Consider the following 14,788-nt stretch of genomic DNA (forward strand, 5'->3'; position numbering starts at 1 on the left):
GCAGAACTTCCAGTTCCCTGATGTTCCTTCCTCACAGGGATACTGTGTCATCCTCCTGCTTTTCAGCAGGACCCTAGACGCTCCCCAGTCTTTGCTGTAACTAAAGCCTGCCTGTTCTCTAGTATCATTGCTGTGAAGTTAATATGCCTCTACATAAGAAGATAAATTTAGCCCTGAGTGAGCTCACCATCCCAGAGAGTGAATAACCCTCTTTCATTCATCCAGTGATTCTCAATTCAATGCAGTCCCACTCTTCCATGGAGTTGTTTGTTTACATAAAAGTTTTCTCGCCTAGATAAATTCATGCACGATCGCATCACATTTACATGAGTCCTGGGGGACAGCAGATAAACATACAAAGTTGCATGCATGCTCACTTACACACATTCAGTGCTTGCACTCATGCTGCAGGATAAATTTATTGGTCTATGAACAGTATTTGATTTACAGCACATCAGTAAAAAGACACATGGTTTTCAAATGTTTGTAAAAAAAATTTTTTTTAAATAAATGGCTCTCTGGTGCATTTTTTGTTGATTTATTCTGGCTGTTAGATGCTGATAGAATGTTTGTTTACTTAGTCCTACATTTTGGAAAGGATTACAAAATAAGGTATTAGAAACAAAAATGTACCCTCAATATAAAGTGCAACCTTTATTTCAGGTAGTACCTATGTGCTCCGGATACAGGTCGTTAGCTCCATAATTAGTGCCCTCCATTAACATTGAACTATAGTTTTAATATAAACATAATGAAAATAAAGCTGTAATAAACCCTCTGTTCTGACATGAAATAGATCCTGTTTCAATAACTTACCCAGTATCAAAACTCCAAAGCCACGAATTTAGGAGGCGGGGTGGATAAAAAGAGTACCCCATTTCTTTTTTCCCCATGATATACCTTTATTTTATAAAATACTACACACCAGAATTACACAGGCTGTACCAGTGTGCAAAATTTGCTGTGAAATATACATTGCTGCTTGGGATGTCATTCAGAAGCATCATTCATGAAATGCATATCAGATAATTACAGGAGATTATAAAACCAGAACGTGTCTATAGCCTGTTTGGTTAATCTAAATCAGATTCTTTCGATCAGGTTTAGTCCGTGATATGTCTGAGGCACTTCTTCTTGGCCAAGATTGCATCATGTTGCTGACAAAAGACCATTAAAAAGTATGAAACCAAGCATGCAAAATGTATTTAATTTTTTTAAAAAAATCTATAAAAATATGAATAGGTGGATTTCTGTATCCCTTGGATTTTCTGGTTTGTCACTTCACACTATATGTCCTCCGTGGTAAAGCTTCATATATGCTATGAATGTTTTTGTCAAACATGATGTGAAATCAAATCTACTTGAAATTGTACTATCCTCTTCGTGAACACTTTTAAATCCAAACAAGAAACAGCAAAACAAAAAAAAATTGCTTTCAATTTGTTTTAAACAAGAGACCACTCCCCCTTCAACCCACATTAAAAACAATTTGAGTTTAATAAGTAAATTGTTAACAGAACACTGTATATCCCTCTTAGTAGCAAACATACGGTAACAAAGCTGAAATCTCAAACAAAGGAAAAAAATGGAAATAATGCAATTTCTGTACAGCAAGCTGAAAAATATACAACAGGCGGGAATCCTCAGGATAAAAGTCACTCACGTGCACGGCACCAGCACTAGGTCTATGCACCACTTACATCCCCAAAATAGGGAATCATTTAAACGACCTAGGTACTGGTGGTCCTCAACACAAGGGTGAGTTCTACCCATATCATGGGAAGTTTTTGCATGGGAGTGGAAAAAAATCTTTTCCTAGCAAAAGGGTGGAAACATTCTTTGTTGCATTTAAAAGAACAATTGCTAACTACCATAGATTTCAGGTTCACTCTTACATTGCAAAGGCTGGAATGCTGGACAAGGACAACCAAATTCTCCTCTTGTTTGCACCGGTACATCCCTATTGACCTTAATGGGGCTGAAACAGTGTCACTGAGCGAAGGACTTGGTCAGGAAAGTGCAACAAAAAGGGGTAGTATTCCAATGAGAATCCGCTTTTTCAGTTGCAGGGTGAGGAGAGATTATGAGCTTTTAACTGGGCGGGCTGGAAATATCATGAAAGCCGCATGGAAACTGCAGTCAGAGTTTCAGGACTTCCTATGCCAGGTGAGGGGAAAGGAGGAGGGGTGATCAGCTGAAGCCAGCACTGGAATCATAGAAAGAGAAAATGCAGGTTCAATCTCTCAAACTTTAAATGTATTTATTTGTTTAGAGTACAGCCGCTCTTTAAATCTAAATCCGCTCTTGAGACCTTTAGGGAGGAGTGGTACCTGGGATAGATAGAGGTGCTTGTTTCACAGAGGTATTTACTTAGAAGAGAGGATACTGACTGTCACGCAGGAAGTGTATGACAGAGCCAGGGACTGAAATTAGATTACCTGAGTCCCTGTCCAGTGCCTTCACCACAAGACTGTCCTTCCTTTTTAGAGCAGGAAGGATGGTCCAGCGGGCGGGGTACCAGCCTGGGTCTCAGCAGACCTCGGCACTAGTCCCTGCTCTGCAGCAGACATCCTGTGTAACTTGGAGCAAGTCACTTAGTCTCTTTGTGGAGTCTGCGCCTCAGTTACTCTACTATAAAATAGGATTATAGCACTTCTCTAGCCTCAAATACTACGGTAATGAAGACCATGTAAGTAGCAGAGATCGTTCTTCTACTGGAGCAGCGGTTCTTGATATTATATCAGTGCCCTGACCTATGTAAGCAGTTCTCGGTCAACAGGGTGGCTGTGAGACTTCTGGGCATACACACTGCAGTGTTGGTAACTGTGTACAATTTACATGTGCCCTCGCACTCTTAACACAACATCCCGTAGCAGGGACTGCAGCTCCCTACTATGGCCAGAGGAAGCAGCTTATTTCTTTGCACTGTTTCTGGTAATGGCGGGCTCCTAGGTTGGGTGAAATAAGCAGCCGTGGTTTATAAACACTAAGCCACGCTCTTGTGGCTGTAACCAAAATGTTTTGAATGATGGTTATGTAAGAAAACGTGTGACTACGTCATGAAGCAGAGCTGAAACTGCAGTTTATAAAAACCTAGAGCACTGCATTTTGCTCTTCTGCATCGCTTTCCTTATTGCTGGCTTTATTTCTGGTTATTTTCCAACTAATAAATCCCACTTTTGAGACCCCTTAGTGGCCTGACTTCTGTGGTGACTCCTAGATGAAAGCAAACAGCTTGACAAAACACAGAAGTCACGCTGGCCCATTAATTACTACTCTAGAGCTTCCATTTTGCTGGGCTGAACAATATATCACTTCCTGATTACATATTAGATACAACTATGGGATCCTGGATTCTAAACTGGATAATTTTCCTCTCTGTCTTCTCTGGGAACCAAGAGATAAAAACTGGTTCAGAAAATATTAAATTTTCCTCAGGAAAAACACCACCTGCAGGGGTTGTACTCATTCTTTTTACCAGAGAAGAAACTCTAGGGCTATGTCTATGCTAGCACTTACTGTGCTATAACGTATGTTGCTCAGGGGTGTGAAAAAGTCACCCCCATGAGCGACGTAAGTTACACCGACTAAACGCTGCCCACACCCGCGCTTATGTCTGTGGGAGAGCTTCTCCCGCCAACACAGCTACTGCCGCTTGCGGGGCTGGAGTCGTTAAGCTGACGGGAGAGAGTTCTCCCGCAGGCTTAGGGCGGCTACATTAGAGAGTTTATGGTGGTGCAGCTGCATCGGTGCTGTAAACTCTCTAGTGTAGCCATAGCCTAGGTGAGAGATGTCTGCAGGCCGGATCTGAACCGCAAATAACTGATGCAGTGTTGTCTTCCTGAGTGTGCAGACAGCCTGAAACAATAGCTGCCAAAGGTGTGAACTCCCTGGCACCCCAATTCATCTGTTGTCTCCTAGTGACACTCTGCATATCAGCACTAACTATTTCCTTGCTGATAATTTTAGCACAAGGAACGTCAAAAGGGTTGGGAGTGAAGCCTACATATGGGAACTGGGATCTGCAGCAGAGAAGGAAAAATAGAGACGACACATAGACTGGGAAGAGGGAGAGAAAACAGACGGGGATGAGAAAACAAGAGGAAACAGTGGCATTGCTAAAGGAGAGGGTATTTTCTTAGAGTGATGCTGGATGTGACGAGAAGACTCTGAACCAGTAATGAATGATGATAAGTAAGAGTTTAGTTACTACATTGCTACATATTACCCTTGATCTTGGTGCAATCTAAGAAGTCGGTGGGAGTTGTGCTGCGGATTGAGGAGAGTATTTAGGCCTAAACTTACACCCCAGCCCTTGAACCATAATTTAAAATTGAATGAATCCCTCTCCACAGGATGACACTCTTGCTCTATAGCTGCTTCCACTAAGGGTGAAATTCACCTCTATGCACAAGGCCTATGAATCTGGGGTGTTACTTTTTTTTCCACAAGCGCTCAGCATTTGCCTAACTTCTGTCATTGTGATCAATGAGAATTGCACCATTGATATCAACAGGAGCAGGAGCAGAATCAGGCAAAAAACTGAGTGCTTGTGAAAATCCTTCACCCCCCATTCTTGGAGATTAGATTTGAACACCATCATTTTTGATCCAAGGCATTTAAAAACGTAAGGTGAGCACCTCTAGTGTATAAGTACAGTTTTTAATCTGAGTGTAAAATTAGGAAATATCTTACTGGGAACAGGTTTAGAACCTAATCCTGCACTTTTTCTGCATGTAGAACTCATGAGCTCCTATTGAGGCGTATAAAAGTGTGACTCAGGATGAGTTTATAACTCCAAGGTTAACACTAATTATACAACCATCCAGTATGCATTGACAAAGATTGTAACATCATCAGAATAATATTTCAGCATTACTTGTGCACATAACAAAACTGAAGAGTATTTCATAAGGGCTTAACAGGGCCCACTGGGACAAAGACTGAATAGAAAATTTCCATCCTCCACTCCCGAGTCTAACTATTGTTCTGTTTGAGCTATCATTCAAATTGCCCTTGGCAGACAATACGATGAAACAACTTGGAAGTTCGTTTTTAAACTCTTTCCTTTGCTGAGATAGCCCAGCCTGCTAGAGGGTTCATTTTGTTCCTCAGTTCAAGTGTTCATCATTGGATAAATTTTATGTGAGGCAAAATTTTGAAGGGCCAAATACTAAAGTCCTTACTGAGGGCTCACTTGAGCCTATGAGTCCTTTATGAGCCCTTTGTTGGAGGCTACGTAGACCCATTTTGCCCTACCTGGAGCACAAAGAGGAATTCCACCTTGGAGATGCAGCACTCCTCCCAAAGCAACCCACACGCAGGAGGAATGTTCCCACTGCTGGATCCCTTCAGGGGAGGCAGCCTACTCTGTGTCTGGCCTGCTCCCACAGCCAGTGCATAGTGGTAGGGGAGGGACCCTACCTCGTCTTGAGGGGTTTCTTATCTAGGAGGTACAGAGGGGGGGAGCAGTCCCTGTGCTCCAGGAACTGCAGTGGTGTTGTGCTGTGCAGGGGCAGAGATTTATACCCTTCCTCACCACGCCTCACACATCTATGGAGGAGCAGGCCCAATCTGGCCCTCACTTTTTATGTTCAGCTTTACTCAGGCAAACTCTCATTGACTTCAGTGGCAGCTGTCAGTGCCCATTATGGGAGTTTACCTTCCTGTGTAGCATCATGCATTGGCCATTGCTCGGTGCAGGATGTGACAGGCTAATGGTCTGATCTTGTGCGGCAAATCTTAGAGTGTGAGAGAGAGAAGAAGGAAATTCAAGAGAAAAAACAAATGGGATAAAGAATATGATTTTTTTTTTTAAAGGGGGTGAATATGTACAAAAAAATTAAAAGAAAAAAAAAAAAAAAAGGGAGATTTAAAAAAATGAGATTTGAAAGCAGAAAGGGAAGAGGAAAAGAGGGAAAAGCTAAACACGAGAGAATGGGAAGGCAGGGAAATTAAAGTCAACAGAAAGTTTTGCTTTGAGGGGAGTGTTTTGTTTGTTCCTTAGAAATCATAAACGGAAACTATTGAACTAATTTGCAGTAATAAGGACTGGACTCACTGGTTTTGAAGGGAGTCTAGGCCTTGACTCTACTGCAAATTAGTTCACTAGTTCAGAAGCTAAATCCTGTTTATAAAGACAAAATGAGAACTTGCCCCTTGATTGATGAACAAGATGCTTCTGTTCTCAGCAAAACTGCCCTCCTCTAATGTGGCCACCACTCCCAAAGTCCCATCTGGCACGTACAGTCTCTCCCCTTTACCTTTTCGGTTTAGCAGATTAAACATACTGGTCTCGACCCTGCAGCCCTCACTCAGAAAACTCCCCTTGGGTTCAGCTGGGGAGTTGTGACTGAGGAGTGGGCCAGCGGCATGGGATGAGGATGAAATGTCATACTGCAGTACGCACCTCAGACATGGATAGCAGCCACTGCCCTCTCGTATATACGCTCCAGGATGCGATGGATGCTGGCGAAACTGGGCCTGTCAGAAGGCAGCTTGCTCCAGCAAAGGCGCATCAGGTTGTAGAGCTCCAAAGGGCAGTCGTCGGGGCAAGAGAGGACGTTGCCATCTCTCACGTAGTAAATCACCTCCTCGTGAGCCATCCCATAATAGGGTTGCATGCCATAGGAGAAAATCTCCCACAGGACCACGCCGTAGGCCCACACGTCGGACTCGGTGGTGTAGCGGTTGTAGAATATGGATTCGGGGGGCATCCAGCGTATGGGAATGGCATCGTTTTCATTGGCTTTGTAATAGTCTGCTGAATAGATATTCCTGGAGAGGCCAAAGTCGGCGATTTTTACCACCCTATTCTCGCCCACCAAACAATTCCTGGTGGCCAAATCCCGATGCACAAACTTGCGCTCTGAGAGGTATGCCATGCCCGCAGCCACCTGCTTGGCAATGCCGAGCTGATTGGTGCAGCACAGAGCGAGGGGGTTGGGATTGGCGAGCCTGATCCTGGCATCAAGGTTACTGTGGCTCAGGCTGCAGAGGTTGTGCGGTGAGCGAGTGCGCAGGTACTCATTGAGATCCCCGTAAGCCATGTATTCAAAGAGCAGACACATGGGTTTCCCAACAGCACACACCCCTGAAAGCAAGAAAATACACCAAGTCAGTCTTGTCTTGTCTCTTTTTTGGCATGACAAAACAGAAATAAAACTGAAAAGGAAAATTTTTAAAAAGCACAGATACAAATTAGGCCCTCAAATCCCCCTGGCTTTCATTGACTTTCTTTGTGCCTTTGTTAATCTTCTAATGTTGAACTCCAAGGGGAGGGAAAAAATGTAGTGTGCTTGGCTGATTTACTCTGATACCCCAAAATAAAAAAAATTGGATGCCTTCATTTGATTAAGAACCAAATCTTGGTCAAAGTCATGTTAATAGGAGTTTCGCCATGGACCCCATTGTGCTATAGGTCCTGTACAAAGGCAAAAATAAACAGACAGTCCCTCCCCCTAAGAGCTTCCAATCTAATCTAATATAGTGGAAGTTTCCTAAACCAAGCTTCTGTGCTCCTTCCGAAAATTCTAAGTTTTCCTTGACATTTCTTTATAAAAGACTATATTTTTGCCCAACTCAGGTACACACAACCAATTTCTACTGTTTCACCAAATATCTTATGATGTGTATCCTGGAATAAAAGCAAGTTTCCCGTGTTAAGACAAATATCTGTGAAACACTTAATATCTTAATTTTGTGTTTTCCTTTGGGAGTTATAACTGTTCTTTCAAACAAATTCATAACCAGCTGAGTGAAATAGAGACAAGTATACTATCAAAATGTACTGGGTATCTTTTGTGTCTTAAAGAAAAAAGCATTGTAATTATGAGAAGAACTAGGTGTCAGATGCAAGAAATGATCAGCAAATATTCCTTTGAATTTGAAAGGGAATTATTATTTATGGAGGGCAAGGTTTTGCTATTATTACAATAAACAGCTATTATTCTCCATGGGAACTACCGGATGCTGGGCATTTTTGAAGATCTGTCTCTAGATTCTTTATTCTGTGTTTTTGTTTTTTCAACATTCAATGAATGAACAAATTATTCAATTAATAGATTTCCAAATTATTCACACAGTTTTACTCAATAAATAACAATATTAAACCAATTTTAGAGCTGGCCAAAAAGACACGAGCATTACCAGTATTCTGCTGCTTGCCAGCCACTGAAAACCAGTGCAACCAGCCAGTGTTCAAATCGTACACAATTTGCTTTCTTATGACTGCCATTCAGTACAGTCAATGATATGGCTTATTGTGAAATATGAAATTCTTGCCAATGACAGAGAAAGAACAGACATTTCCCAATGTGATAACATCTGGTTCTGGCGAGAAAAGCAATGTGAAAGGTTTATAGGTCAAATAGTGTTCATTTCCTCACACCCTTGCAATATAAAACCGGTTAATTCCTGTATCTTTGGCCTTTCCAAATTTATCCAATGTGTTAACAATAAACAAAAAGTTGATTCTAATTTAGGGCACTTCCTGTTCCTCTTTTCTGTTGCTCAAGTACATATGTCAGGTCAGCTTTCATGAAACCAGATTGCCTACAGAATTCCTGCACTATGGATAACTTTCCCTGAAAATGTTCCTATTGATATGAACGGAGATTTGATTACTACATGACAAAGGCCAAATCTACCTTCAGGGAGTTTACAGAAGAACCATCTGATGGCATTGGTTAATGACCTCTACCACAGCTGAAAGATGACGTTTGCAGGGATAAAATTCTTGTGGTCAGATTTCTTCATGGAAGAATGACACGGGACCCCCCATTAGCCCACCATGGAGGTGGTTCCCTCTAAGAAACTCAATAAATTTATCAAGCTATTTTCAGACAGTCTGCCAAGGGGGAGGAGGAGAGAGACACTATTCTTGTTGTTTCTATTTTTAAAGACTCAATGAGGTATTCAGGCAACACAATCATGGGAGCCATATGAGTAACAGACAATCTGTGCACTCAAAATTAGCACCCACCGTTTTGCGCCCACAAAATGAATAGCAATTCTGAGTAAATGCATCTCTAGCCAGTTCATTTGTAGATACAGCCAAGGTGTAAGCAATCAGATTGTCACCCACATCTTTCAACTGCAGGCAGAAAAATGTGTATGTACTGGCCTGTAGTCTCCCTGTGCCCAACAGTGAGTTTCACCCTGAGTGAATTGACTCAGTGGTTTGAGTCCAGTTCTTAGCATCATATCCATATTGCAAAAATCACCATAATTTGGAACTAACTGGTGTCTGTGTTAAGAGTCTTAACAAAGAGATACAGAGACTAACGTAAGTGATGATGCTTGAATCCCACTGCAGGATTTGGTTCTTATTTAGATGGCCATATATGAAAACTAGTCTGCCTCAGTGTAACAAAAATGGCATTAGAGCTAAATATTCAAACGTGTGCCAATAGAGAATGCAAAAAACATGCAATGGCATGTACCAAAAAACAAACAAAAAAACCTAGGGCCATGCCAAAAGCAAATTTCAGTTGCCAATTGCTTAATTTGCAATTTCCATATAACTGCAAATCCTGTGCATGCAACCTTAGGTGCATGACGTTTTTGAAAATTTAGACCCAAAATGATGACCAATGGATTCCTGGAAAAATCATACCCCAAGAGCTTAGCATTTTGTTTTTGTACCTAACAGTTTGACGATATTTGGGTGATCAAATTCTGCCATGAGAGCCGCCTCCCTCTGGAAATCAGCCTGCATGTCTGCTGAAGCTTCTTCCTTTAGCATTTTCACTGCCACCATTGTGAATGGCTCAGAAGGAAGCAATCCAGGAGCCCTAGGAGAAAGAGAACATTTCTAAATAGGACGAGCGGTATTGCACTTGCGCAAACGTGCGCACAAACACACACACACACACACACACACACAATGTTAGCCCCATTTCCCATTAGAAATCCCAGACCAAAAAAAGCCGGGATTGGGGAAAGGGTCTCAAAACAGTGACCCACAAGTGGAATTATTTTGCAGCCTTGTTGGGCAATCTCAGGAGAGGGCAAGGACTGAAGGAGCATGAAAATCAAACCCACCTCACCTTTAGAGGTGAGACTCCTCCTTCGCAGGAGTGTAAGACACATGGTCAGTGTGTGGGAAAGGTGGCGCTATTGCTGCCTTTGTTGTGTCTGTTCTGTGGGTCTCTGAGGACTTTAAACCCCCTTTAGTCAGTCCTGCACATTTTGCCAGCTCTACCTTTTGAATATTTTTGAGAGGACAGTAGCATTTGCTGAGCTTTGCTTGCTTACAAGCCTGCCCAGGAACAGCTGTTGTAACATGCTATAAATGGAAGATTTCTACAGCTTGGGAGGCTGCATGGCTTAGGAGAAAGATCATGAGGCTGGGAGTCAGGAGAGTTGGGCTCCATTTCCAGTTCTGTCACTGACCTGCTTTGGCACTTAGGGAAAATCACTGTCTTGTCACTTAGTGCAGCATCAGTAACAATATTGTTACATAGCCCTTTTCATCTTCAGCTCTCAAAGCACTTTACAAAGGAGGCCAGTATCCCCATTTCACAGATAGAGGAAACTGAGGCACGTGGTGGTGTTGTAACTTGCCTGGCAGACTAATAGCAGAACCTGGGATTCCTGAGTCCGAGTCCAGTATCCAATCCACTAGGCTATAGGGCCTCTCATTGAGGCCTTTTTCTGAGTCGGAGCCTCTTGCCCCCACTGTGATATAAATATTTTTCTTATCCATGGGGCACTCTTCCCTTAACACTTTTAATTACAGATGCTGGGTCCTGAGCTTGCCAAAGACTTGGGGATGTCAAACCTATGGGAACGGTGTACGTTTTGTTACTCTAGGTAATTCCTACCCATGGAGATATGGAAGCCATGCCTTCAGCATTATAACACAGTTCCTGGATGTAGCCATCTAATGCCTATAAAAGGTAGCATCCATTTGTGAATTCTGTTACTACGCCTGACCTGCTGATCCTCCACTGCTTAAGTGTCAGGTTATTTTACCGTTCAGTAGCCATGAGAGGTTCTAGTTTCCAAAGCAAACTTCCAGTTTCCTTGTCACCTACTGCAGACTGATGGCATTGCAACAGATGCACTTGGCTACTGTAAATGTCACATCATTGTCAAATGTCACAGAAGGGCAAAATGCCCATCTAAAAAGAAATCTCCCCAGGCAAGCCAGTATTGCAGCTGAAAAGTTTGTCTGTTGAGATCCAGAACCTAGGAGCAATAAAACTGATTCTTCATTTTCTCTACAATTGCCGCCTTTAAAGCAAAATGCCATTTGTGCCGTCTGGTGGGAATCGGAACTTCTACTGTGCTATTAGGGACAATACTCTTTTCATGTACCAGTCAGTGGCACATGTTTCGGTGCTTGAGAAAGTGATCTGTAGTTATTGATAGATAATGTGAGTGTAAGAAAGATCAGGAGGCTCACCTCTTCTGATTAGTATCCAGGGTTCATTACACCTGATCAAAAGCCTAGAAGGGTTTATAGGGAACAGAAATAAGAGGCAACACAGGTTTCACATGGTGTTCTTTTGAGTGAGAAATTCACCCCGGTGCAGAGGCCGGCAATAAACCTAGGTACCTCTTAAATCCTGAAAGTGTAAATTAAGTGGGGCCTAAGCAGTGCATGAGCTTTGTAGGAGGGTTAGGAGGAGGGATAGCTCAGTGGTTTGAGCATTGGCCTACTAAACCCAAGGTTATGAGTTCAATCCTTGAGGGGGGCCATTTGGGGATTGGTCCTGCTTTGAGCAGTGGGTTAGACTAGATGACCTCCTGAGGTCCCTTCCAACCCTGATATTCTATGAATTTCATGCTGAGCAAGTTCTTAGCAGACAAGTATCTATATTGCAAAAATCACCATGATTTGGAACTAATTGGTGTCTTTGTTAACAGTTTTAGCAGAGAGGTATAGCAACCGAGCCCTTTAATCCACAGAGTGCTCTTTCCAGGGCAGTATTCGGAAATGACTTGTTTTAATATTAAACAAAGGAGTTCAGTTTCCAGGGCTGAAAATTGCAGGCCTCCTAACCAATAGATTATTTCCTCCTGAGACTAGGTTGCACCATCTGATGTTTTTGCTAGTACATGTCTCTCCAGTGCTTGGATTAAATGTTATGCTGCCAGTGCACGACAGTGTATGGGGTGGAGGAAGCTGTCTATGCCTTCTGCCCACTATGCATCTGAGCAGCACAGGATAGGATGTGGTTCATAGCTGAAGAATTTAGCTCATAGTTGACAACCAGCACAAAGAACTGACCAGTAATGGAAACAGAGTTACCCACACAGACGGACTCAGGAGCTACGTCTGCCCTTATGGTAGCAAGGTCTATTGTGCCTGAGGAGTGCAGTTGTTGACCGTGGTCTTACTCCCAGAGTTTTAGATGATCTGTTAGATATCCTGGGCCATGGCCGCTGAGCTCAAACTGAAGGAGGCAGCTGCATGCTGATCTGTGTAGAATTGTGGTTTGAGAGCTATAAGAGGCGTGTCAACGATGCATAAAATAATGCTCAAAACTACTTTTATTAGGAGGTCTTGAGCTGGCCCCAGCTTTGCTTATGTGAGCCTGGCTACTGATCTTGTTCTTAAGACAGATGTGACGGTAACTTGTTACATCCTCAATTCCCACTGCAGGAGACAGGTTGCCATTTGTATTAAGAACGTTCAGAGGGAGCCAGTAAATAACAGCCAGTCACTTCCTGTCCTGACATGCTGCTTCACCCAAGAATAAGTAAACAGTGAATCAGAATTTTAAGGAAGCCAACTGGCAAAGAGGTTATTGGCACGGTGTGTAGAATTATGTTTACAGGGATGAAATATTATACAAGGAGAAATAAGAGGCTTACTAAATTTACTCTGAAGCATACATTAACATACATAGGCCAGTGAATCTAATTTTCTTTCTGAGAACGGAAAGATTATTTCTCATGTGGTAGCTTGAGTGCTCCATCCTGGCAGTACTGGAAGCTAACAGAACCATCTTTTTTTTTTTTATCCACCAACCCTGTGCAGCAATGCCAACTGCGAACCTTTGCCCAGGAAATGCTCGGCTTCTGAGGCATTCTTGATGAAGCTGCGAGGTGAGCGGATAACACCAACAATATGGAGGAAACCCATTCAGAAATCAGGATGGCTGGAGCTTCTCCATCAAGCCAAGGCCAACAGTAGTTCCCAAAGCACAGTACATTTCTATTGTGTTCATACACATCACATTCTTTTCTGGTTCTCTTTAAGTATCGCTTAAAAACTTTTTATTTAAAGGAATTGCAAAATGCAGTGAAAATTACAGGTGGGAATCTGGCGGGATGAGGATTATTCTGAGGAAATTCATCATGGATAGAATTCACCCAAGTCAATAGGGCCTACGTAAAGATCTACATACCATTTAAGGCTCACTTAACACACAGCTTAAGTAGGGTTTGAATTGCCTTGTATAGGTGCCTTTCTGTTTGGGTCAACTTCACCCCTGTGCAGAAGGATAGCCTATACCAGGGATCGGCAACCTGGCAGGCCGGGCCGGTTTGTTTACCTGCCACATCGGCAGGTTCGGCTGATCGCGGCTCCCACTGGCCGCGGTTCGCTGCTCCAGGCCAATGGGGGTTGCGGGAAGCGGCGTAGGCCGAGGGATGTGCTGGCTGCCGCTTCCTGCCACCCCCATTGGCCTGGAGCAGCGAACCGCGGCCAGTGGGAGCCGCGATCAGCCAAACCTGCCGATGTGGCAGGTAAACAAACCAGCCCGGCCTGCCAGGGGGCTTACCCTGGCGGGCCATGGGCCAAAGGTTGCCGATCCCTGGCCTATACCCTCAAAATAGAGCTCAAGTGGTCTTAAGTGGGGCATAGTCCTTGTGCTGCCTGTCTGCATAGATGTGAATTTTACCCAGTATGAAATAAAATGATGGGCTATATTCACCAGTGTGTTCCAGATGTTTGGTTTAGCTAGGCAGATACACTGCGTGTAGGGCTGCTTTGCCTCATCAGAGTGGCACTTGGCATCCGGCGCACAGTTTTTAATCTGGTCCCATGTGCTTTGTTGTTGCTTCAAACTCAACTCATCTAGTTTAGCCATCAAAGCTAACAGTCAATCATAAGCTAAGCATCTGTGATTTTGCTGCTGTGTGCCCTTTAAACTGTTATTTTTAACACTGTCTGTATAAATAAATGTGCACTTCCTTCATATCCCTTCGGGGGGGACAAAAAATGTCTCGCATCCAGTAGAAGTATTTCCTTGCTCTAACAAATTTAACCTACTACATAATTCATTTCCTAATAAAGTTGTCAATGGTATAACTGACTATGTCAGTGCAAAGTATTATCATACTATTACCTTTAAAATGTCTGCTCTTGCAAGAGGACTCCTTTGACTTACCAATCAATGAGACTAGTCCCATAAGTAAGGTTTGTGGGCGCATGTCCATGCTGAGGAGCATGTACATTGTTTATGTTCATTTTGTTTCTCTCTCTCTCATACAATTCCACATATAACCTCATTAGCCAGTCATGTTCCATCCTGCAGAGGCGTCCCAAGTAACAAGCACATCACTGAAATTAACCGTGAAAAGAGGAAAGGGAGCCAAAACAAATACACACTGCAGCCTTTCCACTTCTGACTCTGACTCTCTTGGCCATGTGGACTCTGATCACTAGGCCTGACTCCTGCTCTGACCACTAGGACTGCCTATGACCCGGTCTCCTGGCAAATAGGAAAAACTGTTGTCAATTTCAGGAATAAGGACCCGCTAAGCAAGTAAGGGTATTTTTGCAGGATCAGGGCCTAACTGCAAGATCACAGATAGCAGTAGGGGGGTAACT

At 43.1% G+C, this 14,788-nt stretch overlaps 1 protein-coding gene across 1 annotated transcript in view; it reads right to left on the minus strand.

Moving 5' to 3' along the window:
* Positions 1-432: 432 nt before the first annotated feature.
* Positions 433-14,788, minus strand: part of LOC113405294 (muscle, skeletal receptor tyrosine protein kinase-like) — an 85,787-nt gene continuing 71,431 nt past the window's right edge. Inside the window, 3 exon segments of the mRNA XM_026646350.1 lie at positions 433-2,206; positions 6,410-7,093; positions 9,646-9,794. Coding sequence (XP_026502135.1) covers positions 6,411-7,093; positions 9,646-9,794 — 832 coding nt within the window. The 3' untranslated portion in view covers positions 433-2,206; position 6,410.

Source organism: Terrapene carolina, unplaced genomic scaffold (genome assembly GCF_002925995.2).
Source record: "Terrapene carolina triunguis isolate 2854851 unplaced genomic scaffold, T_m_triunguis-2.0 Scaffold35022, whole genome shotgun sequence".
NCBI lineage: Eukaryota > Metazoa > Chordata > Testudines > Emydidae > Terrapene > Terrapene triunguis.